Below are 25,967 nucleotides of genomic sequence, written 5' to 3' on the forward strand. Positions count from 1 at the left end.
ACTTGCAGACCCTGACTTATATTTTATTTTTTAAGAGAAATAGATCATGATTGGGAGAGAGGAGCAGAGGGAGAGAGAGAATCCGAGGCAGGCTCCACGCTTAGTGCAGAGTCCAAGGCAGGGCTTGATTCCACAACCCTGGGAGCATGACCTGAGCCAAAATCAAGAGTTGAATACTCAACTGACTGAGCCACCCAGGCACCCTGCAGAACATGACTTTTAAGCCAAAGAGTCAGAGTATCTACCATTCTCAGTATAAATACCTGATTCAGAGAATAAGATATGCATAATATCTGAGAGACACTATTGTGAAGGATTAAGGTAAGGGTTATGAGGATAGTGAGGTATGAATCCTAGCTTCTTCACTAGTTGTATCACCAGTTTATTTAATTTTTCTCTGCCTCTAATTTCTTATCTATAAAATGAAGTAAATAAAACAGTAACCAATTCATAAGTTTGCTGTAAGGATTAAATAAATGAATACTTATGAAGCATAGATACTTATGTATGCCACATCATAGGCATCCATTCATCTGAAAGATGACACTATGAGTTCCCAGCAGGGTAGCAGGACAAGAAAATGAGAAAACTTTCTAGCTTTTCTTGATTTGGGGCTTACATCTTAAGGTTTAGTAAGCACACAATAGCATTCTATAGTTGTGTGTATTCAATTGCATATTCAAATACCTAAATTAAGTATAAAAATGGCTTCCCAGGAGAAAATTATATTATCTGGAGATTAAACAACTATAATAAAGCATGTATTATGAAGTGACTTTATCTGAGGAAATATTAATATTTTTATGACAGTATCTGGTTGCCAAATAATCCTCTTTGATTCAAACTTACTGATAATGAGATCAGAGCCATAACTTCTGTCTCGATCCTTCACCTGTCCCATGTTCCAGAGTCACTGAGGCTGGCTTATCATGAGGGGCTCTGGGACAAAGGCAGCTAGATAAGAACAGCTAGATGATTCCAAGCCCATTTGTACCACCCCAGAGATAATTTGGAGTGGTTGCCCACTTGGGCCACCTGACATCTTCCCATGGAGACAACAGCTGTTTGCTTCTGGGTAAATGAAGCATGTTGAGAGGAAAAAAAAAAAAGAGAGAGAATTCAGACAAAGAGCTATATTTTAGTGTCATTAGCACTTGCGTCTGTGACTGTTTCTCCCTTCCTGCTGGACAGTGATGGTAATCAGAGGCAGAAGAGACCAGCAACCTTGGCTCAGGAGGAAGCATGGATAAAGAGGGTAAGATGGCCTCACATATGGAAGAGAAACTGAATATTAGAGCAGTAGAGGCAAGACCTTTGCAACTCAGTGTGCATCCTTTGGAGAGTTTGCACTGATCTATATATGATGCTATGATGCTTATATGTAGCATGTAGGAAGCTGGCTGCCTGCAATAGGGGTAAGGCTGAGTTGAATCTATGTATGCATGCATGTGTGTGTGGTGGCTCTTCTGACAACACTTAGAAAGATGAGTGTTTAACACTGACCCAAGAATAGGAAGAGACTCAGATTTCTTAAGCATCAATCAGTAGTCGGGCCTGCTGCCAAGGCCTTTACGCATATTTTCTCGTCAATTTCTCATAGCAACACTGTTATAAGTATTATTAGCCCAGTTTCGCAAATGAGGAATCTGAGTTGCAGAGAGCTTCTGTACTTGCCTGAAGTCGTGTTGTTGATTAGTGGCGGGAGCTGAATTTAAACTCAGGACACTAAGGTGCAGGGAATTTGCCTCACTTGACTAGGCATCCCGATGAAATAAACATTTCATCTTTTCCTGGCACCAGGCACACTGAGAACACGCTTCTAGCCTTCAGCTGTAATGACACTCATAGAAGTTGGAGCTGTTGCCCAGCTGGCAGATTGAATCAGACAGTGACTACCCATAAGTTCTTACTGTCCTCTCTTGAATCCAGTGGCAATTATCCCTGCAGAATTACTCAGACTGTATTTGAATTTGTGCTTCAAATGGACAAACTAATTGTCGAGATTGTTCCTAAATCATTGCTGTGATTTCTTGGTAACAAAGCAATTTGACTTCCAACTCTCTTCTTCTGTAGCAAATTCCTCCCTAGCTCCCCACCCCCCCTTCACCTGACAGCTGGCAATCACCCTGCATCCTTCAACCAGCTCTCAAAGTTAACTCAGCTAAACTAGGAGAAACCTTTTCTAGGGCAGGGGAATCTTCCCTCAACACAAAGCTTACAGCCCACTGAACTTTCTTCATTAAAACAAAGCAAATACTTGCTCATGTCTTACGTGTTCTATTTTGTTATTTTTATTCTCAAAATAATTCATGAGCTCAAAACAGGAAATTAATAATCACCCAGAGGCACCACTGTCAATACAGTGTGTATTCTTCTAGTCTTCTTACCTGCCTTGCACACACATTAACATATTTTATTGTGCTTATCAAGGTTAGTACACATGTCTGTGTGTCCAGCTGCTGTCTGGGGGTTAAGAGAGCCTTTAGTAAGATTACTTGGGATGGCCTTACTTACATGCTGCTCTACTCAGTACTGGCCAAGTAGGGGAAAGAAGGGAACTCATTCAGTTCCCTTGTTACACGTCACAGTTTGCCCTCCTCTCAATCCTTACTTGAGAAAGCCATCAGCTAACTAACACTCCTTCCCAGGTGCTTCACACCCCAAATTTTAATGATTCTCCCCAAAATAACCCTACTTCATAACCTGTACTACACATGAACCAGTTTTTCACTTCATTATTGAAAATCTTATATGGTACTTTTCAGTAACCAGATATCCTATAGAATCCCAACAGGTTTCTTGAGCACATGCTACTTCTAGGATGTGCTAGGTGTGTAGATTACGCAAGAGTCCAAGGAACTTAGATCCCCACCAGCTATAGTTCAGTTCAGAAACATTTATTGGTGGAATGTTTGCTGCTGGTGGTACAATAATGGACCAAGAAGTCTTTATGTTGGGGCACCTGGGTGGCTCAGTTGGTTAAGTGCCCGACTTTGGCTCAGGTCATGATCTCATGGTTCATGAGTTTGAGCCCCATGTCGCACTCTGTGCTGACAGCTTGGAACCTGGAACCTGCTTCAGATTTTGTGTCTCCCTCTTTATCTGCTCCTCCCCCACTCATGCTCTGTCTCTCTCAAAAAACAAATATTAAAAAAAAATTAAAAAAGAAGTCTTTATGTTCTCATGAGAAAAAAGGTACATACATGTTTAAAAAAAACAAGAAGAAGAAGAAAAAAAAAGAGATTCTCAGTGTGTCAGTCATGAGAGCACAGATAAAGGACACTTGGCTAAACCTGAATGTCCAGGGAAAGCATCTGGGAAGAAATCATGTATGAGTTAAGTTTGAAGTCTGCGCAATAACCAGGTGAAACACATTTGGGGATATAATCCTTAAAAATTTTTATAAGTTAAAAAAAAAAACCTGTTACCGTAAAATAATCATAGGTGATATTAGGTGACCACTTACTAGGTCACAGCCTCTCTACTAAGTACATTTAATGCATTGCCTCACTTGGCCTTCTCAAAAATTCTGTAAGTACTAGTCTCATTTCATAGATGTGAATATCAAGTCTCACAGAGTTTGATAAGTTGCCCAAGGTCATGTAATGCATGATGGACCTGGGTATTGATCCAGGCAGTCTCTCCAGAACCTGCACACCTAGCTACTATTCTACAGTTGATGTTTTGGAAAATTATTCTAATATGATGGCCTATGGAAGGGAAAGATGACAGACATATTTAGCTATAAATGATCATTCACATTTGTTTCCATTTTGCTGACAGCACTGATAGTCTGAAGAGTTCACTCTTAGGGACCACTTTTTTTTTTTTTTTGATGACCTAGACCTGCAAAGAGCAAAGGACTTGATAGTTCCAGAAAGGAGAGCATTAATATTGGGCAAGTAGCTACCATGTGCCAGGAATACAGTGTCTTATTCAATGTTCATATTTTTCTGTATAGTATACTATAATTCCTAGTTTATAGCTTCAGTCAGTCCAGCAATTTGGCAAATGTCCCCCCATCTAGCAAGTGGCATAAGTGAGATTTGAACTTATGTTTCTAATACCAGAATTCATGCACATTTCACCATATTGGGCTGCCTCTTGGAGTCAGATGGCTAGCTTCATTTGAAACCTGCTTCACCATGTATTTTGCTTTGGAGACTCTCTGATCCTGTTTTCTCATTTGGTAATCAGAGTGATAATACCGTTGTTTCCCAATTTTTTTATTTTAATTTTTTTAATGTTTATTTTATTTTTGAGAGAGGGAGAGAGAGAGAGTGCGAGTGGGGGAGAGGCAAGGAAAGAGAGAGGGGGAGACACAGAATCTGAAGCAGGCTCCAGGCCCCAAGCTGTCAGCACAGAGCCTGACGCAGGGCTCGAACCCAGAGGAATTATGAGCTGAGCCAAAGTGGGGCGCTCAACCGACTGAGCCACGCAGGCGCCCCTTATTTTCCAATCCTTGAAAATTATTTGGGATAATGTTTCTGAATGTACTTTTGTAAATTACAAGTAGCAATCTCAATGTGTGACGGCTTATACAAATTCACTTTACAATTCCACAAATCCATTATTTTCCTAGATCATAGATCTCTGGCCCCATTCTGACTTTCTCAGAGAGCTTAAGCGCTGTCCAATCATACAGTTACCTCTCTTGGGTGAGCCTGGCCTTCTCTAGATCTCCGGCTTAACTCAGAATTTTAGGAAAGATGGCTTGCATTTCCTATCAAGCTGTATCTCCAGCATCTTCAGTTAACAGATGGAGGGCAGCACTGAGCTAGAATAAGTTCCCTCATGATTATTTAAACCATCAGTTCTTTAAAAAGGATCTTAAGATCCGTTAAATATTCATGAAAGGAACTTCTTGGCAGTTCCTCCATTGTAGGTAATTACAGAGGGTTTAAAATATCTGACGTTGCTTAGGAGAACACAAAGCTCTGTCAGCTGCAAGCAGACAGCTGATTTGTAATTTAATTAACATCCTGGCTTGTCCTGTTCTTTGTGGCAAAAAGTGGAAATGTATTTCCTTTCATTTCTGAGTTTTGTTTGAAAAAATTCAAATGGAGCACCTGGGAGAGCTTTTCATCTCTCAGATCTGTCGTGTTACTTACATCCTGTGCCAGTCCTCCAAACATTCCTCTTTCAAGTGTCCTTTGGGCCAGCTGTATTGCTGATTGTGGGTCATTGGTTTTTGTTTGGTTTTGTTTTGGTTTTTTGAAGGTTAACTTCATTTGGGGAAGATCTGGGTGCAATCAGCAATCAGTGAGCTCCAACCCAGTTTTATTAGCTCTGTGAGTAATGGATTTTGAAGAGAGATTTGGCCACAGACTATCTATTCAGTGAATGTTGATTGAGACTTTCTAGGTAGCAGGTGCTGAAGGTCAGCAGTGACCTGACTCCATGGAGGTTTCAGTCCAATAGAGGAGCAAACATTAAGCAAATGATTGTAGAAATTAAATGTAAAATCGAAAGGTGATTTATGAAAAGTCAGTACAAGGGTACCCTGAAATCGGGTGAGGCAGATTGGTGTGGTATGGAAAGACAAAGGAAACCAGGACACCTCCTTCTGGAAGTAGACATGAAAATCATGGCTGGTTGGTCTTGTGCTTCTTTCTCTTGTTGTCCTCCTATCTAATGACCCCCTCCCACCCCAGATTTATCACATACATGTGATTCTAGACAAATGGACTAGGATAGTGCCAGAAAGGATGCAAAGGGGGAAGAGAAACTTCCTCTAGCAAAAATATCATTCAGAGAACTTATTTGAAATTAAAGAAATGAATGTAATTACCAATCTGATCACTACATTAAACATTTTCTCTATCTTCTCTCTCTTTCTTTCTTTTTATTCATATTTTCCCTCTAGAGAGGGAGACAGTGAGTTGCAGAGAGGATGAAGTAAGCATGGTAAATGGAGGGGGGTCACAGGTCACAGATAAGCAATCATGAAAAAAGGAAAGTGCTGGAAAGAGAGAAAGCTGGATACATACTGCACAAGTTTCCAATAAATAAAATTCCTAAAAAGAAATATCAAAGTGTTTAAACCAAATATTTCCCTCAAAATCAGATGGTAACTAGCTGGGCCTAGATGAGCATGCACTGTTACAGGATTCAAACTTAGAGTCTTGAGGGGAAGTGAAGACCCTTTATTTCCATTGTGTTCCTTAATTAAGACCACTTTCTTCACCAGTGGTTTTCTCTATTTTCTGAGCTTCATTCACTTTTTTCTTAGGAATCAGTGCTCTTTATAAGTTCATTATTTACTTACTTTTATTACTTACTAAATGCTTCTCCTCAAATAGGTGTTTTTTTCCCTGCCAAAGCACATTTCTAAAACTAAGAGTCTTCCTTCCAGCAGTGGCATTTAGTCAGCCAGGTCTAGTGGACACATACTATGTGGTTGGTGTTCTGGCTTGACTGTTCTGTGGGAAACAGACATAGATATCAGAGATTCCTACCATCTAAGAAATTAGATCACAGAGAAGGAGATAATACAGAGAATACTATATTTTTTAAGTTGATTTATTTATTTTTGAGAGAGAGAAAATGAGTGCAGGGCAGAGAGAGAGAGAGAGAGAGAGAGAGAGAGAGAGAGAGAGGATTCCAAGCAGGCTCCACACCGTCAGCATAGAGCCAGATGTGAGGCTCCAACCCAGGAACAGTGAGATCATGACCTGAGCAGAAATCAAGAGTTGGACATTTAACCGACTGAGCCACCCAGACACCCTGTTGTTTGTTGATACTGTTAACAGAAGTGGTAGAACTAAAAGATTTTGAGTATCTCCTAAGTATCAGACTTTGTGTAAGAAACTACAATCATTGCTTAATTTTGTACTTTTTCATAATGTTGCTATAAGTCTTTTTTTTAATGTTTTATTTATTTTTGAGAGAGAGCACAAGCAGGGGAGAGGTAGAGAGAGAGGGGGACAGAGGATCTGAAGCAGGCTCTTCGCAGAAAGCAGCAAGCTGCTGCAGAGCTCGAACTCATGAATGGTGAGATCATGACCTGAGCCGAAGTCAGACGCTCAACCCACTGTGACCCCCAGATGCCCTGTTACTACAAGTCTTAAATGGGATACTCTGTATAACACACGTAGAAAAGTGGTAATGGATAGTGTTCACTAACTGTTCAAGAGCACACACATATGTTCTGGCTCTCTGAGTTTGATCTGATTCTCTCTCTCATCAGAACAGTGCCAACTCCTGCTGCAAGGGGGAAGCAGAGCACTTCTTATGCAGAAACAGAGACTGACCCAGATTTTTATTTATGAGACCTTGAAAAATTTGTGACTTCTCCCTCTGCTAACACATAGTGTGCCAGTGTAATGCCACCTTCCAACCTGTGCAGGAGAGCCTCCAGGGATGGATCACACGGTGTAGGCTCCTGCCTTTGAATTCTGGGTAACTCAGGGTGGTTCGAACTTACACGGGGATGAGCAGAATGTGGTCAGACTTCCTAGCCTTTGTGCACCCACATGAGGGGCTCTGTGGTTGAAGAAATGTGAGCATGATTGCGTTCAGGTTCAGCTAGGAGGGCTTTTTGATCAGCACAATACAGTATTGTTCAGATAATTTAGGTTTAGTTCATTGAAAGTCATTTACTGGTCTCTTAGTATGCATTGCCACCAGTGGGGCACTAGAGTTTCAGAGATGGATATGACTCCATCTGTGCTCAAGAGACACTCAGGGGCTAGTAGGAATGATAGGTACATGGATAGGTCTTTGTAGTATAAAGTTGTTATTTGATGACAGAAATCTGTGCAGAACCCTATGGGAGCATATCTTTTCAACCTTCGCAGTCAGTGAAACCTTCCAAGAGGAGATGACACTCAATATGGTCATCAAGGACCTGAAAAAGCTTGCCTGGTGAAGCAGTACATGAGTCAGGGTTTAAGCTTCAGAAGGGGAAAGAGGATAGGATTCCAGAAGTCAGGGACAAAATGAGGTAAGACATGAAGAGCAAATGTCTTCCCTGTCTTGATCTCTTCTTCTGCCTCACTCCCCTTAGAGCTTGGAAAGAAAATATGATATTTACAAAAGTACTTTTGCTCCAGAGTCCCCTCCAATGGACCAAGCTGAGGAAAGGAAAAAGAAGGTACAGATTTCAAAACAGAGGCCCTCTTGAAATGGCTGTCCTTTTACAGGCAATACAGAAACCTCGAAGGTGCCCAGAATGACATCAGTAACTAATAAAAAAGCCTTGGAATGAGAAATAACTCAGAATTTCCCAGATCATTAGGGATAATTCTGAAATCAGGATGTGACTTTTGCACAGTTGTTTAATCTCCCTGGTTAGATGACTCTTGAAGATTACCTAAAAATTAGATTTCCTGAAGAGAAAGTGGGTCTCTTAAGAGCTTTGAAGAAAAACTTGAGAAGAATATTTATGTTCCCTAGGTCAAAAGCAGACTAACATGTATTTGAATCCTAGTTTGCCACTCTCCAGATATGTAATCATGGAAAAAATGCCTAACTATCCAAGCCTCAGATGAGGAGAATAGTAACACCTATCTCTCAGATGTGAAGATGTATGTAAAACGTAGCATAGTTACTGGCATGTTAGCTAAAACTTCCATTATTGTTGGTTTTAATATTGGCATTAGTGTTAGGATTAGTATTTCTCTTAATATTAGCATTTGTTTTAATATTGGTATTGGTCTTAGTAGTACAAAGCAAAAAATTATTTATGCTCTAGCCAAAGTTGAATCTGAGAAGATTCTACTATGCCATATCAGGGTGCTTCCTTTGGACCCTTGCTTTTGAGTTAAATATGGCACTTCTCACCAGATCTTGTTCAGTAATCTCTTGTTCAGTCATCTCTTGCATGAAACACTGGAAGAAAATAAATTTAAAAAGGAAAGAGAATATGTGGCTGGCACCAGAAAAAGCATTGTTTAGGTCTCTGGATTGTTCCCTATTGTCTACAGTACATAGCAGTCAGCCTTTCAGCCTTGTTTCTTGCCACACTCTACCTCACATCCCAAGTTCCATTCCAAATAGTACTTCAGGCTCACCAGATGTAGAATTGGGTTTGGTGTGTGCATGGTTTATGGAGGACATTTCTCCTGAAGAAACAATTAAAGGAGTGAGAGAAGCACCAAGAAGTTCTACAAGAATGTAGGTCAGGGTGCAATCAAGCTTCAAATGGATCCCATCAGGTGCTTTAGAGTATACTTGGCACCATAGGGTTTATTTCACTTTGAGGTGTGGAGGTTGGGGATTCCACTATAACTCCCAGGCACATCTAAGTAAGGATGCTTCAGTCACCCAAGAGTGATTATTCTGAGGAGTATGCAGATGTGAGCCTTAATGTGTAAAAGGGACTTCCATGAATTTGAGGGGGTGCAATAACATCTGCCATAATCCATTTCAGGATTTCACTGTTCCCTCAAAACATCATCCTCTTTTGTCACTTATATCCTTTATACATGTTGTTGCCTTTGCTGAGAATAGCTCTTACCTCTGTTATCATTCTGGATCCTGTTTCAAACTGGGAAGCCTTAGAGTTAGTGATGATCCATTTCTGTTTCCACAGAACTCAGCTTATGCTTGTCATTATGACTATGTTACTTAGCTGCACATGTACGTAACTCACTTAATAATTTATGATTTTCTCAAGGTCAAGAACTGTTTCTTATTCAGCTTATATTCTTATCATGTATTACCAAAGGAAATGATGATGAAATAGATATAGAATACTTAAGAATCTGATGTCCTTTAAGATTGTGTCAAGTGAATGATGCATTTGTCTTTTTTTGCTTAAACTTGAATTCATAATGTTTTTCAATGAAAGAGCTTCCATCTAGCAGCCAAACTAACTTTGTACCTTAAGAAACTTATACCCATTTCATCCATTTCTTTGTCCTTCATAACTTTATTCAGCAAATACTTATTGAGCATATGCCAGGTGCTTGGCTATGGACTAGAGATATAAGGATAAGCAATACTCAAATGTCCAAGTTCATAGAGACTTTTTGAGTTCAGTGTACACACACACACACACACACACACACACACACAAATAGAAGACGTACAGCATGATAAAAACTGTGATTGGTAGAGTATAGGGAGCTATGGGAACACACACAAAATCTCACATTTGCAGTTCACAAAAGCTTTCCAGAAAAGATAATGTCAAAGTTGAGGCCTAAAGGATCAATGAATTTTAAAATGAATAACTTTTACTAATTTTAAAATGAATAACTTTTTGAGCATCATGATTGGTTTCACAGCCTAATTTAAGATCTTATCAGTCTTTAAAATGGGTCTTAAATTTGTGAAAATAATTAATTTAAAATAAATTCTTTGTGACATCATGGGAGTTCAACTAAGTTTATTATCTGTGTCTTGATAGTAATTTGTCCAAATAGTTCCCTAAAGTGTATATTTTAAAGGATGGGATCTGTACCAAAAATAGTAAGATATCTAGGAATGATACTAAAAAGTTAAGAGACCTGTACTCTGGAAACTGTAGACAACTTATGAAAGTTATTGAAGAGGATACAAAGAAATGGAAAAACATTCCATGCTCATGGATTAGAAGAACAAATATTGTTAAAATGTCTATCCTACCCAATGCAATCTACAAATTTAATATAATTCCTATCAAAATACCACAAGAATTCTTCACAGAGCCAGATCAAACAATCCTAAATTTTGTGTGGAACCACAAGAGACACTGAACAGCCAAAGCAATCTTGAAAAAGAAAAACAAAACTTGAGGCATCAGGATTCTGGATTTCAAGCTATATTACAAAGCTGTAGTCATCAAGACAATATGGTATTGGCACAAAAACAGACACATAGATCAATGGAGCAGAAAATAAAACCCAGAAAAGGACCCACAACTGTATGCTCAACTCATCTCTAACAAAGCAGAAAAGAATGAATATCTAGTGGAGTAAAGTCTCTTCAGGAAATGGTGTTGGGAAAACTGGACAGCAACAGGCAGAAGAATGAAACTGGACCACTTTCTTAAACCATACACAAAAATAAATTTAAAATGGATGAAAGACCTAAATGTGAGACAGGAAACCATCAAAATCATAGAGGAAAACACAGGGAGCAACCTCTTTGACTTTGACCACAGCAACTTCTTACTAGACACATCACCAGAGGCAAAGGAAACAAAAACAAACATGACCTGTCAGGACTTCATCGAGATAAAAAGCTTCTGCACAGAAAAGGAAACAACCAACAAAACTAAAAGAGAGCCTACACAATGTGAGAAGATACTTGCAAACAACATATCCAAAATTTATAAAGAACTTATCAAACTCAACATCCAAAACACAAACAACTCAGTTAAGAAATGGACAGGAAACATGAATAGACATTTTTCCAAAGAAGATATCCAGATGGCTAACAGACACATGAAAAGATGCTCAACATCACCCATCATCAGGGAAATACAAATCAAAACTACAATGAGATACCACCTCACACCTGTCAGAATGGCTAAAATTAACAACACAAGAAACAACAGGTGTTGGCGAGGATGTGGAAAAAGGGTAACTCTCTCGCACTGTTGGTGGGAATGCAAACTGGTGCAGCCACTCTGGAGAATAGTATGGAGGTTCCTTAAAAAAATAAAAATAGAACTACCCTATGATCCAGTAATTACACTAGCAGCTATTTAACCACAGGACACAAAAATGCAAATTCGAAGGGGTACATGCACCCCAATGTTTATAGCAGCATAATCAATAATAGGTAAACTATGGAGGGAGCCCACATGTCTATCAACTGATGAGTGATGAAGAAGATGTGGTATATACATACAATGGAATATTACTTAGCAATCAAAAAATATTGTAATTTGAAATGATGTGGTTGGAGCTAGAATGTATGATGCTAAGCAAAGTAAGTCAGTTAGAGAAAGACAAATATATTATTTCACTCATGTGGGATTTAAGAGGCAAAATAGATGAACAAAGGGGGAAAAAGAGAAGAAAGCGAAATTATCAGATTCTTGATGATGGAGAACAAACTGAGGGTTGATGGAAGGAAGTGGGTGGAAGAAGAGATAGATGGATGATGGTTGTTAAGGGCACTTGTGATGAGCGCTCGGTGTTGCATGTAAGCAATGAATCACTGAATTCTATTTCTGAAACCAATATTGCACTGTATATTAACTAACTAAAATATAAATTAAAACATTTAAAAATTAAAAAAGAATAAAGGATGGGATCTTTCTCTCAACCTGCCAAATCTCACTGTAGGAATTCTTCAGGAACTACAGTAATCATTTTAACTTTGTAAAATTTTACTTCTGGTACTCTTGGATCTTGATCAGAATACAAGTATTTCCTAAGTGTTACAAGTGGCATGAAGCTGTTTTCACATATGTGAAATTTTAAAAAGCTTAAACTCTTCAAAAAAATTAAAAAAATGGAATTACCATATTATCCACTTCTGGGTATCTATCCCAAAAAATTGAAAGCAGGGTTTCAAAGAGAGATTTGTATACCTGTGTTCACAGCAGCATTACTCACAATAGCCAAGTTTGGGAGCAACCAAACTGCTCATCTACAGATGAATGAATAAACAAAATGGGGTATGTATATACAATGGAATATTATTCAGCCTTAAAAAAAGGAAGGAGATCCTGTCACATGCTATAGCATAGATGAACCTTGAGGACATTATGCTAAATAAGCCAGTTATAAAAAGACACATACTGTATGATTCTGCTGATGTAAGGTATCTAGAGTAGTAAAATTAATAGAAATAGAAAGTAGATTATGTAAAATTGTGGTTGCCAGGGGCTGGGGGCGGGAGGAAGGGGTGTGGGAAACATGGATATTGCTGTTTAATGACTATGGAGTTTCAGATTTGCAACATGAAAAGTTCTGGAGATTGGTTACACATTAATACAAATATGCTTAATATTACTTAACACTTAAACATGGTTGTGATGGAAATTTTTATGTGTATTTTACCAGAATTTTTAAAACAGTATTTAAAAAACTGGAAGTAATGATATGCTTATATTCATTCCACAATCCTGAGGTGGGAGTAACAAGATAAAAGAGTTCAGAAGTAATGGGGACGCTGCTCAGGTAGTGGTGTTAGGGAGTAGCTTATAGGAGAATAAGGAAGTTTGAGCTCTGTCCTATAGTCAGTGGGGACTACTGAATGGGTTTAAAGAGAAAGACTTTGCCAATTTGCGATTTCAGAAAGTTGCCTGGTGCGGTGTAGAGGATGAATGGGAAAGAGCAATCTCAGTGGCAGTCTGGACAGTCCAGAGGTTCCCCGGATGGGACCTGATAAGAACTTGAATGTGGGCAGTAGTGGTGGTGGCAGATGAGGATGCAGTGGACTCAAGAACTATTTAAGATATAAATTAGGCAGACTCAGCGATTTATCAAATTGGCAGATGAGAGAATGAAAGAGAGGATGGAGTCTGACTGATTCCTACTTTTCTGGTCCAGGTGACTGCATAGATGGTAGTATCTCCCTGAGAGAGAATTGAAGGGGGTGGGGGATATGGAGGGGAAGTGGCCTGAAAGCCTGAGAAACTAAAATGGGCATGTGTATGACATTATTCCACTCTCATTGAACACATAATTAATCAAGAGCGAATGTTAAATTTTACCTCTGCTTCTGAGGCAAATTGCCTTCCCGAATTACTCACAGGGTTAGAAAAACAGAAGTATGGTAGTTTTCACTTTACAGAAATGTTCTGACATCATTCTGTTCTGTGTTCTTCATGAAGCATTTTCCACTAAGCTGTCAATTCAGTCATCAGACTTGTGCTTCACATCCTTATGGGAGAGGAGAACAGGCTGATGATAGAAATAGGATTCAGATTCAAATTATTTGGACAGGATCCCGGATCTTAGGCCCACTAGGTAGGTGACCCTACCAGTTTTGATAGTTTATATGTTTCTAGGAATTTGTCCATTTCTTCCAGATTGCCCATTTTATTGGCATATAATTGCTCATAATATTCTCTTCTTATTATTGTATTTCTGCTGTGTTGGCTGTGATGTCTGCTCTTTCATTCTTGATTTTATTTATTTGGGTTCTTTCCTTTTTCTTTTTGATCAAACTGGTTTGGGGTGACAAATTTTGTTAATTCTTTCAACGAACCAGCTTCTGGTTTCATTGATCTGTTCTACTGTTTTATTTTGGTTTTGATAGCAAGGATTTCTGCCCTAATCTTTATTATTTCCTGCCTTCTCCTGGTTTTGGGTTTTATTTGCTGTTCTTTTTCTAGCTCTTTAAGGTATAAGGTTAGGTTGTGTATCTGATACCTTTCTTCCGTCTTTAGGAAGGCCTGGATTGCTATATACTTCCCTCTTATGACCACCTTTGCTGCGTGCCAGAGGTTTGGGGCTGTGGTGTTATCATTTTCATTGGCTTCCATGTACTTTTTAATTTCCTCTTTAACTTCTTGGTTAGCCCATTCATTTTTAGTAGGATGTTCTTTAGTCTCCAAGTATTTGTTATCTTTCCAAATTGTTTCTTGTGGTTGATTTTGAGTTTCATAGCATTGTTTTTGAAAATATGCATGGTATTATCTTGATCTTTTGTACTTGTTGAGGGCTGATTTGTCTCCCAGTATGTGATCTATCCTGGAAAACATTCCATGTGCACTGGAGAAGAATGTATATTCTGCTTTAGGATGAAATGTTCTGAATATATCTGTTAAGTCCATCTGGTCCAGTGTGTCATTCAAAACCATTGTTTACTTGTTGATGTTCTGTTTAGATGATCTGTCCATTGTTGTAAGTGGAGTGTTGAAGTCTCCTACTATTGTGATGTTATTATCAATGAGTTTCTTTATGTTTATGATTAACTGATTTATATATTTGGGTGCTTTCACATTTGGTGCATAAATGTTTACAATTGTTAGGTCTTCTTGGTGGATAGACCCCTTAATTATGATATAATGCGCTTCTTCATCCCTTGTTACAGTCTTTATTTTAAATTTTTTTTTAACGTTTATTTATTTTTGGGACAGAGAGAGACAGAGCATGAACGGGGGAGGGGCAGAGAGAGGGAGAGACACAGAATCGGAAACAGACTCCAGGCTCTGAGCCATCAGCCCAGAGCCTGACGCGGGGCTCGAACTCACAGACCGCGAGATAGTGACCTGAGCTGAAGTCGGATGCTTAACCGACTACGCCACCCAGGCGCCCCACAGTCTTTATTTTAAAGTCTAGATTGTCTGATAGAAGTATGGGTACTCTGGTTTTGTTTTGTCAACAATTAGCATGATAGATGGTTCTCCATCCCCTTATTTTCAATCTGAAAGTGTTTTTAGGTCTAAAGTGGGTCTCTTGTAAACAGCATACACATGGATCTTGTTTTCTTATCCATTCTGTCACCCTATGTCTTTTGATTGGAGCATTTACTCCATTTACATTTAGAGTGAGTACCGAAAGATATGAGTTTATTGGCATTCTGTTTCTTGTAGAGTTGGAGTTTCTGATGGTGTTCTCTGGTCCTTCCTAGTTTTTGCTGCTTTTGGTCTTTTTTTCCCTTATCTTTTCTCCTCTTGGAGAGTCTCCCTTAAAATTTCTCTCAGGGCTGGTTTAGTGCTCATAAACTCCTTTAATTTTTGTCTGGGAAACTTTTAATCTCTCCTTCTATTTTGAATGGCAGCCTTGCTGGATAAAGAATTCTTGGCTGCATATTTTTCTGATTCATCACATTGAATATATCCTGCCACTCCTTTCTGGCCTCCCAAGTTTCTGTGAATAGGTCTGCTGTAAACCTGGTCTGTCTTCCCTTGTAGGTTAAGGACTTTTTCCCCCTTGCTACTTTCATGATTCTTTCCTTACCTGAGTATTTTGTGAATTTGACTATGATATGCCTTGTTGATGGTGAGTTTTTATTGAATCTAATGGGAGTCCTCTGTGCTTCCTGGATTTTGATCTCTATGTCTTTCCCCAGGTTAGGAAAGTTTTCTACTACGATTTGCTCACATAACCTTTCTACCCCTTTTTCTTTCTCTTCATCTTCCGGGACCTCTATTATTCTGATGTTGTTCCTTTTTAATGAGTCACTGATTTCTCTAATTCTTAAATCGTGCTCTTTTGTCTTAGTCTCCCTCTTTTTTTCTGCTTCATTATTCTCCATAAGTTTGTCCTCTGTGTCACTCATTCACTGCTCTATCTCATCTATCCTTGCCGCCATGGCATCCATTTGAGATTGCAGCTCATTTATAGCAATTTTTTTTTATTTCATCCTGACTAGATTTTACTTCTTCTATCTCCACAGAAAGGGATTCTAATCTATTTTCAACACCAGCTAGTATTCTTACTTTTGTGATTCTAAATACTCGTTCAGACATCTTGTTTGTATCTGTGTTGATTATATCCCTGACTGTCATTTCTTCTTGCTCTTTCTTTTGGGGTGAATTCCTTTGTTTCATTATTTTGAAGGAATAAAAGGAATTAATAATGTAAAAAATTAAAAAAATAAAAACACACACACACACATACACAAAAATCAAATAAATGATGATAGATCCTAGGTGTGTTTTGGTCTGGTTTCTGAAAGAAGCTTGATTGATTACAGAAAAAAAAGGGAAAAAAGGAAAATGTTTGAAAATTTGAGAAAACAAATGCAATGGAATAGTATAAAATGAAAGGATGGAAATAGAATTTACAATGTTACAAAAATTATAGTAGAAAAAAAATATTTGTAATAAAAATTGAAAATAAAAATATTTTCCCCTTTTTGTATTGAAGAAAAAGAAAAGAAATGAAAAAGAAAATTGAAAGATGGACCAAAGAACAGACTGAAATATAATTGAAATTATATTGTTTTCCCCTAGAAGTTAAACTATGAAGCACTTTATAGTCCGTAAACTAAGCAGGTGGAGAGATTTGTGGTGTTCCTGAAAAGCGAGGTTGGCCCTCATTGGGCGGGGCTTAGTGTAACGGCTCGGTTCCATTCTCCACTAGATGGTGCTGCTTAGCTTATGGTGTGGATTGTTGTGGTGACTGTAGGTGTGTATGCACATGCACAGGACAGGTGAAAATGGTGTCACCCAGCTACCCAATGTCTAGTATTGGAACTCTGTGCTCTCTCCAACCTGTAGTTGCATACTTTTGTCTCTGACTTCCATCCACTCTCCGCTTTTACACTGTCTGCGACCAAGCCAGCAGGTTGCCAGGTGTCACTTGCCTCCTGAGTTTTATCTCAGATGAGGCTGTGTTTCCTGACCCCTCACTTCTGAGGGATTGCGGCTTTGGTCCACTCAGACCCTCTGTGGGAGGGACTTACCAAGCAATGGCTGGGTGCTGGCCGCACCCAGGAATGTTCTCGGGAACATGCTGCTTGCCGATGCCCAGAGACTGTGGCTGGGTGTCAACTCGCCCCAGAAAAAGTTCATGTGATCGTGTCCTTTCAGGGATTATGGAAAATCACAGCACACATTGGGCACTGGGCTTCACCCTTATAATGACCTTGTTCCAGCACCAGCGAATATGGTTGCTCTCTGGGGTCTGCTGGGATCTGGTGGGCACACAGCCTCTACCAAATGTCCCTCCAGCATTGGAGCCGCTTCTCCCTGTGTTGCCTGAGGACCTCCCAGACCTCACTGTGCTCCTGGGAATTCGCCTTTTCCACCCAAGCACCGCCAGGTATTAGGCTGTAGAGTTTCAAACTTTGTGCTCCTGTTATAGAGTCTTAATGAAATTTAAATTCTCTCCTTTCTCTTTTCTCCCTTTTTTTCTTCAGTCCTTTGTGTACTTTCTCTCCACCTGCTTTTGGGCAGGAGGGATGCTTTCCCATACTCTCCACCCATCCCTCTCCTCTCTTCACAAGCAGAAACATCTCCCTGCCCTCCACAGCTTCTCTCTCCACCCGTTCACCTCTCTACCCCGTGTTCCTACTGAGTTCTTTGTTTCAGGTTGTGCAGATTGTTGTGTTAATCCTCAAATAAGTTTTCTAGGTGTGCAGGATTGTCTAGTGTTGATCTGGCTATATTTCAGGGACGAGAGATGCAAAACACACTTCCATACTGTTCTATCGTCTTAACCCCTCCCCTGTTAGCTGTAAGTTTTTTGTTTTTTGTTTTTGGTGTTTTGTGTTTTTTTTCAACTAATATTAAGCTGGGAACATTGCAGAAAGCCTTCCTATAAAATATAAGTAATTATAGTCATCTTGTGACTAAGAGTGGACAACACATTGAATTCCCGATCGTGGATGGTTCTCCTTGTTACTGTCAGATTATCAGTCAGACTTAGAGCTGATGTCCAAGAAATCCCATTTCACCTTCAAAATGACAGTAACATAGCATGATTTTGTAAAAACACATGTTGTTAATAATCTGATGTGATTAAAATAACTGTTGGTGATAACAATAGTGAGGTACTGGGGAAAAGTTTATATGGTACAGTTAAGTCTGAGTTGATGTATTATGATGATATTTATACTTGTGCATTCACAGAACAAAGGCAAAGCAAGTCAAACTAACATTTTGTTAGCTGGGTTGGGGGTGGATATAGAATATTCCCTTTTTTTCTTTCCCAGGTAGACAAACAGCCTTGAAACAATGGGACTCTGAAGGGGCAGCTCCAAAGGGAAAGGAGTGAGCAGTAAAGAGAGACACAAAGATAGGAAGTACAGGCCAATGCCACAGATGGAGACTAACACGATGACTAGGGCTGTACTTATCCCTATTATTCCTTGTCCTGATCCTTTTCCTCCCTACCAGCTTCCTTAGGTCTGGTTGAAAGACTTAAAGATAGCCTTTGCCAGAGGTTGCCCTTATTGTTACAGGTGTGTATAAAGAAGACAATAAAAGAGAAAAGGGGTCAAGAGAGAATGAACTATTATCTCTTTTCCTTCAGGGAATCATCTGAATATTGGAAGACCCTTTGCCTTGATTTTTGAAGTTCTTTAAAATGAAGCTCCATTTTTGGAAACTGTGATCCTTTGTCCCAGAGTCTGGCTAACCCAAAGCAGTGCTCCTTCTCTTTGAATGTGAAAGGAAGAGAAGAGTGTCTTCCTTTTGTGGAAAAAAAAAAAAAAAAAAACATTTTTCCACATTTCCCAGGGAACTTAAGCCTTTCACAAATTCTGAAAACAAAATTAAGTTTCCTGGGGCACTTGGGTGGCTCAGTCCATTAAGTGTCTAACTCTTGATTTTGGCTCAGTTCATGATCTCACAGTCATGAGACTGAGTCCTACATCAGTCTCCATGCTGGATGTGGAGCCTGCTTAAAAGTCTCTCTCTCCCCCTCTTCCTCTGTCCCTCCCCTGCTTGCACTCTTGCATGCAGTGTCTCAAAATAGATAGATAGATAGATAGATAGATAGATAGATAGATAGATAATAAGTTTCCTGATTGGAATGTATCAGAATTCCATTTTATTTCCCAATCCTTTTTTCTTTCTCCATCCTTAACCTAGAAATTTTCACACATACTTAGGCAATCTGGTCATTTGGATGATTACTTCCTCATCTATTTAGGTAAATTGTCTCTTTATCATTTGTTATCACCCTTCTGTACCTTATGAATAGAGATAGTAGTGGTCAGGTAAAAACAAGTCATCTGGGTTGGTCAGTATTGAGGTTTGCTCAGCATTCAGTATTGAGGTTGCTTATGGTGACCCGTAGAAGAGTCTGTAGCAAAGCCTGTTTGGTGAATTTGTTGTCTGTTTAGTCAATAGTAAGTATGTACTGTGTCCCGTATATGAAGTTAGGATGTGAAGTTATCAACCATACCCTTTGCCAACACTAATGCTTTTCTTCTTTCTTCCCTGTCTTTTTTCCTAGAAGTATCGATATCAAGATGAGGACGCTCCGCATGATCATTCTTTACCTCGACTAACCCATGAAGTAAGAGGACCTGAGCTGGTGCATGTGTCAGAAAAGAACCTGTCTCAAATAGAAAATGTCCACGGATATGTCTTGCAGTCTCACATCTCTCCTCTGAAGGTCAGTTATATTGTTGTCAGAGCTGGTGGCAGTGGTTGGTCTGCCATGCTAAGGGCGATGTTTGTTGACCTGATTAAATGAGGTTGTCTTTAAACGCTACAGTGGCCCTTGGAAGCTAACGGGGTCTTCCTGTGTGGTTTGGAGGCTTACCTAGAGCTCCTGATACTGGGCATTTGCTCTTGCAGTTGTTTGAATGTCTTGGCACTCTTTTTAGTTGCTAAGACTGGGCTAAGGAAAGAGCAAGGGATGAAAATTGAAAGGGAAAATAAGTTATCCACATATTTAGAAAATCCAGAAGTACATCAAGATTTTGTCCAAATGCTACCTCTCCATCTCTGTTCCTGGTCCCAGATAATACAAAGGAAGTAAGTATAACATGTTAACACCTAATGATTGCTTTGCCATCTAGACTTAAAAAACCATGTGAGTTGGCTCATCACTGCCTCAATTTTAAACTATCTTTCTTTCTTGCCCAACACTTTCTACCTTTTTTCCTTAATTTGTAAGCAATTTCTTGATAAATGGTATTTTGACAAAAAAAGGACAATTAAATGAGAGAATTTTCTGTGCTCTTTGGTTGCAAATTACTCTCCCTTTTTCTTTGCTGATGCCATGGGATTTTGTGCTTAGGATAAAAGCTCATAAATGTTTATTAGAGTTGAAAAAGTGGATCTAGAGTCAATGATATAACAGAAGAGAATTCAGATAAAAAACAAAACAGATAAACAAAAAAAACCTACTAAAATAACTCTTTGTTTATTGCTAAAGAAAATCCTATTTTTCAATTTTGTTAGAACATTTACTTCATCAGCACTTCTGTATAGCTGTGTCACAATAAAAAATAAAGCCATAAAAGTGACCCTAGTGCTTTCTGGAATCTTATACCTTCTAAAACATCAAAGAGAGGCTAAATTGTATTTTAATATGGTTCCAAAATTTGGCACATCTTAAACACCCTGGCATCCTAAAAATGTATTCTCAAATAAACTAGCTCCAGTTACCACTAATTACTTAAAATCTTAGGCTGATTGTCAAATTCTAGCAAATATGTTTATATATTTAAAAATATGCAAACATTATGCCTCTGGAATTAATTGTTCAATTCTTCCCAAGAGCCTTAACAGAAATGATTGAATGACTCGTGGAAATGGGTATGTTTAGTCTCGAGAAGAAAAGATTAAGGGTTGGAGGACAAGGTATTTACCTTCTTACACCTCTAGAGCTGTCATGTAGAAGAAAATATTGATGTTACCCAGAGGGCAGAAGCAGAGCTACTGTGCAAAACTAGCAGGAATGTATATTTGGGATCGCTGTGAGACCAAGACTCTGGCAGTTACTACCCCAAACAGGTGTAGACTACTTGATAAAGCAGCAGTTTCCTATACCTAGAGATTGTCCAGGGCAGGCAGATGACCTGGCAGTGGTATTGTGCAAGGGATTCCTTCAGCAGGAGGGTGTACAAAATTGTCTCTAAGGTCTAAATCTAACTGTAGGAATCAGTGAATCTATTCTGTAGTTGGATTAATACCTTCCTTCTTTAAACAAATGCTCATGTTTGCAAACAAATACTCACTCTGTGTACTGACCAGTGTAAATCAAGAAAGGGCAAAGGTGGGAGACTGGATTGCATTTAAGAGTACTTAAATTTCAGGTGTTTACCTTCTAACTGCTTGAAAGAATCCCTGTAAGAACCTCCACAGGGAATCCTTTCCTTCTTTTCACCCTGCTTGTCTTTATCCCTTTCGTAGCACATTTGAATTAGTTCTAGAGCATAGCTCCTAAAGACTTCAAGCTGAGAAGATTAATCAAGGCTAGTCTAAAGGCAGCATAGTTGTAGTAAACAAACAAAATGAACAAAACAATAAAAGCATGTTAGGGTCTTAACTTTATATATTAAGTCTTAAGCATATATATGATATTATAATTGTCTAACCACCTACACTTTGGCTGATTACACCATGTGTTATGCCATTATTGGAAAATGTCTATTTGGAAAATGTCTATTAGAGTTAAAGGAAAAGTTTGCTTTTTCTGTAGATCGGATCTCAAATGTAAAGGAATCTTTCCTACTTACCTTTATCCCTTGCCCTCCAGGAATCTCAGAGTTAAGTTATCTTCAACTTTGGTTTTCCTTTGAGTAGGTTTTCTGTTTCTGTTTCTCCCTTCTGTCTTACTTCTTATTCTCTTCTGGTAAAAACAGTGCATTGGTTTTTACTGTAGTGGTGTCTTTTATGGAAGACACCTCACATCAGTTTTAAAAGTGGCCACCTATGAATAATAAACCCCTGATAGGAAACATTCAGGCAGGAGTATGTTTGCCTTCCCTTTTGGAATCACCAGTGCATGGTGTGACCCCCAAGGTATTGTGAAGAGGATGGCAAGGTGAATTCATCCAGGACTTCTGTACACAGGCTATGAAGTAGCAATTTTGGAACCAGGACTTTCCCCCCATGACACTTTAGAAATGTTTGTGCTGAACAAGATATGCTTGTAGATTGTCTTAATGAACAGACTATGTACCTTTCTTATGTCAACAATAGTGATGAAGATAAACCGGCATAAATTTTCCAGAAACACACACACAAACACACACACACACACACACACACACACACACACACACACACACGTAGAGTTTGCCAATTTCATGGTGTAAATACTCCCATCATGGCTGAGTTCAGGCTTCCACCCTGAAGCACCTGACTGCATTTGGAAAAAAGAAACAAATGAGGCTTCACAGGCCAATGTGAGCTGGCTCCAGCACAGGCAGGCTCAAACACATGCAGTTTTATAGCAACAGGACACATCTCCTAATCAAGTTGTTAAGGGATTATTATATTACAGTTCAAGTATTTGGAGAACCTGCCATGACTAAAATCTAATGTGTTATTTTCTCATAAAGGAAGCCTATTAGAGTCAGAGAAATGGTAGGGAGGTACAAATTCTCAATTAGGACTGACACATTTTCAACCTTTCTGCTCCTTTGATCTGTCTGGTCCTCTTGGGTTAAGCAGTAAAAGAGGGAAGAGTGAGGAGGCAAAACCCACAAGCAGCTAATTCCCCCTGAACCTTACTTAGGAATCGATGCAGCTCTCTTGTACTAATTAAAAATTTACATATGGCATGCCTGAACAGAGTGGGAGATTGCTGGATAACAGTTGAAATGCCACACTGAGCAGGCTCTAAATCATTAGCTGAACAATCTTACCATTGCAGGTTTGACAATCATTTTCTTCCATCACCGCTTATCACTGGAAGCCTCGGTTCTAAGATTCATTTGCCTTTGGTGCACACCCGCTGCCTAGCTGATAGATGGGCTTGCTTAGCCTGTTTTCATTAGAATGCCTTGGCCATTGTGAAGTATGGGGTTGGAAGGAGAAACGCAATTTTGCAGTGGATTCAACAGAATTTGTTTTCTTTGCCTTGAGATGGGGATGTTTTCCCTTCAGATGCCACATAGACTCTTGCACAAAAGAAACTGGCCTATAATAAAGCATGAGGATTTTCTTTTCAGTTTAAGTCAATTCCAAAATATTAATCGACTCTTTACTGTGCACATAATAATAGGTGATGGGGAAACAAAGAGCAGTAAAACTCGATTTCTTTTTGAGTGTGAGCAGGGAAGGGACAGAGAGACAGGGAGACACAGAATTTGAAACAGGCTGCAGGCTCCGAGCTGTCAGCACAGAGCCCGAAGTGGGGCTCGAATTCACAAACTGCAAGATCATGACCTGAGCCGAAGTTGGAGGCTCAACCGACTGAACCACCTAGGCTCCCCAGTAAAACATGATTTCTAAATATACTTACCACTTTCTGAAAAGACCAGAGTTCTAATTATTTGTTACTTATTCTCACTCTGCAACAGCAATCAAATTCCTGAAGCCTATGTACTGTGAGACCTCAGCCATCTAGCCAAGCACTCTTTACAGAGTATCTGATAAGAGAGCGAGAGAAAGAGAGAAGAATGGGAAAGGGAAGGAGGAAGAAGGACAGGCAGGCTTATTTTTAAGAGCCTGGACTTCAGAATACCTGGATTTCAACCCTGGCCCTTTCATTTGGTAGCTATGTGACCTTGATCAAGTTAACCTATCTTGGCTTTCTTATTGGAAAAATGGAGGTTACAATAATATTTATGTCATAGGATTTGTGTACTAATTAAAGTAATACATGTAAACTGCTTAGGACATGCTTGGCACATTGGGACCACTCACTGGATGTTGTCTTTGACCTTCTTGTTACCATCAGCCAGCTATCAAGACAAAGGCCTTAAAATCACTTTTACTAGATTCATCTCATTTTACCTCTGTTGAGATTATCTGTGCTGAGATTATAATTTAAAGTTATAAATAGTTCTCTTTAATCAAAAAACTAGTAAATAGGGATGTGAATATTTGTAGCTCAGGTCTCTCTGGATCCAAAGCCTGTATTCTTTATCACTCCTGTGCTGTATCACCTTTCTCTAAACTATTCTATTTTTAAAGAGATTTTAGATTCAAATTTTCACTTACTGGGTCCATGTATGTAAAAGTAGAAGGTCCTTTTTTCTTATACCCTATTCTTAATTGTTATTAAGCAGATATATAAGGGAATACATAAGAAATTCTGTTTTTCAAAGTGAGAGTCATCAACAGTAGTGATAGATGGAAACTTTATAAAGAAATAGAAGGAAGATAAGTTCTTTCTTTAAAATACCTCAGTTCACCCAGTGGTAAGCTCCCAAGAGACTATCTTCTTCTCTTATGGCAAAACAAAACAAAACTAACAAAAATCAAAGCTAGTATTTAGGCGCTAGTTTCCTTTTGGAAAATCCTTTGCTCTTGTAAGAACATGTTTGTTGGCAAGAAAAGCACACTTCTGTTTTGAGCAATTGAAGAATTTTCTGCATTGAAATACACTCCTCACAGTAGGTGCGCTTGTCATTGAAAATCCCAAGTAAGTCCAGCCAATCAGCTATCATGTTTCTTCTGCCCAGGATATGGCAAGATCTATTTCTATAAGTTTTATTTGGTTATTTATTCTTTTAAAATGTTCATTCTATATATGCTTAATTTTATAAACTATCTTATCATTTTCAGAAATAAGCAGTGTGAAAGTTAGACATTCCACCACAAATTAATTAATGAATAAAGTTGTTTCATGTCAATCAGACATCTGTTAGAGCAGAAATCCAGCTCATTGTTCTAATTCTACTTTTCTTCAGAACTATTGGTTTTGTTTTAATAAATTTACTGTCAATATTACCATCATTATATGAATACCTGCACAGTCGAGGTTTGTGCTAGTTTTGTTTATTATTATGTCCTTAGTCCTTCAACAAATACTTGTTGAATTAGTTATTTGTAAGTGGAAATATGAACACTCATAAATAATTATTTTCTATAAGGTTGGTGACATTAATAGAAAAACAAGCAAACAATCAATGCACAGACTTCTTATTTTCCCCTTTCTGTTGTCCTGTTTTCCCTGACCTTATCATCATTGACAAAGAATTTCATCAATTTTCATGCTGCATTTTCCTCATGTATTACATATCAGAAATGTGTCCTAGGGGCGCCTGGGTGGCTCAGTCGGTTGAGCATCTGATTTTGGCTCCAGTCATCATCTCATGGCTCATGAATTCCAGCCCCATGTTGAGCTTTGGACTGATTGCATGGGGCCTGCTTCAGATTCTCTGTCTCCCTCTCTGCCTGTCCCTGCTGCCCCCTCACTCCCACCCACCGCTAGCGAGCTCGCTCTCTCTTTCTCAAAAATTAATAAACATTAAAAAACCATTTTTAGTGAAACGTGCCCTAAAATCAATGATATCTTGCAACTAAAACTGGCACCGTCTCCTAGGGTACATTAAAAAATGTTGTCTCTTATGGTGATAACCTTCTTAGACACAGTGACTATTTATAAGGAAGATTAAAGCTGTTGTTTCATAGATTGGTGTGAATTTCTTTAAGTAGATAAATATGATTTTCTGTATTCTAACTCTCATGTAGATGACAGTAAACAGTCCTGGAAGCTTTACTGGAAAATAGGAATATGAGAGGTTAGGATATCCTTCTTTACCTTTGAACAACT

The 25,967-nt window shown here is 38.9% G+C and overlaps 1 protein-coding gene across 19 annotated transcripts in view; it reads left to right on the forward strand.

Moving 5' to 3' along the window:
• The window catches only part of DLG2 (discs large MAGUK scaffold protein 2), a 2,060,218-nt gene that overhangs the window by 1,033,025 nt on the left and 1,001,226 nt on the right, over positions 1-25,967 (forward strand). For 14 of the 19 annotated variants that reach the window (XM_045483773.1, XM_045483776.1, XM_045483777.1 and 11 more), the window contains one exon: positions 19,740-19,901. In XM_045483773.1, coding sequence (XP_045339729.1) covers positions 19,740-19,901 — 162 coding nt within the window. The remainder of the gene's footprint in view (positions 1-19,739; positions 19,902-25,967) is intronic. The other 5 variants (XM_045483775.1, XM_045483787.1, XM_045483791.1 and 2 more) reach the window with 1 other exon arrangement.

The sequence above is a fragment of the Leopardus geoffroyi genome, chromosome D1, assembly GCF_018350155.1.
Source record: "Leopardus geoffroyi isolate Oge1 chromosome D1, O.geoffroyi_Oge1_pat1.0, whole genome shotgun sequence".
NCBI lineage: Eukaryota > Metazoa > Chordata > Mammalia > Carnivora > Felidae > Leopardus > Leopardus geoffroyi.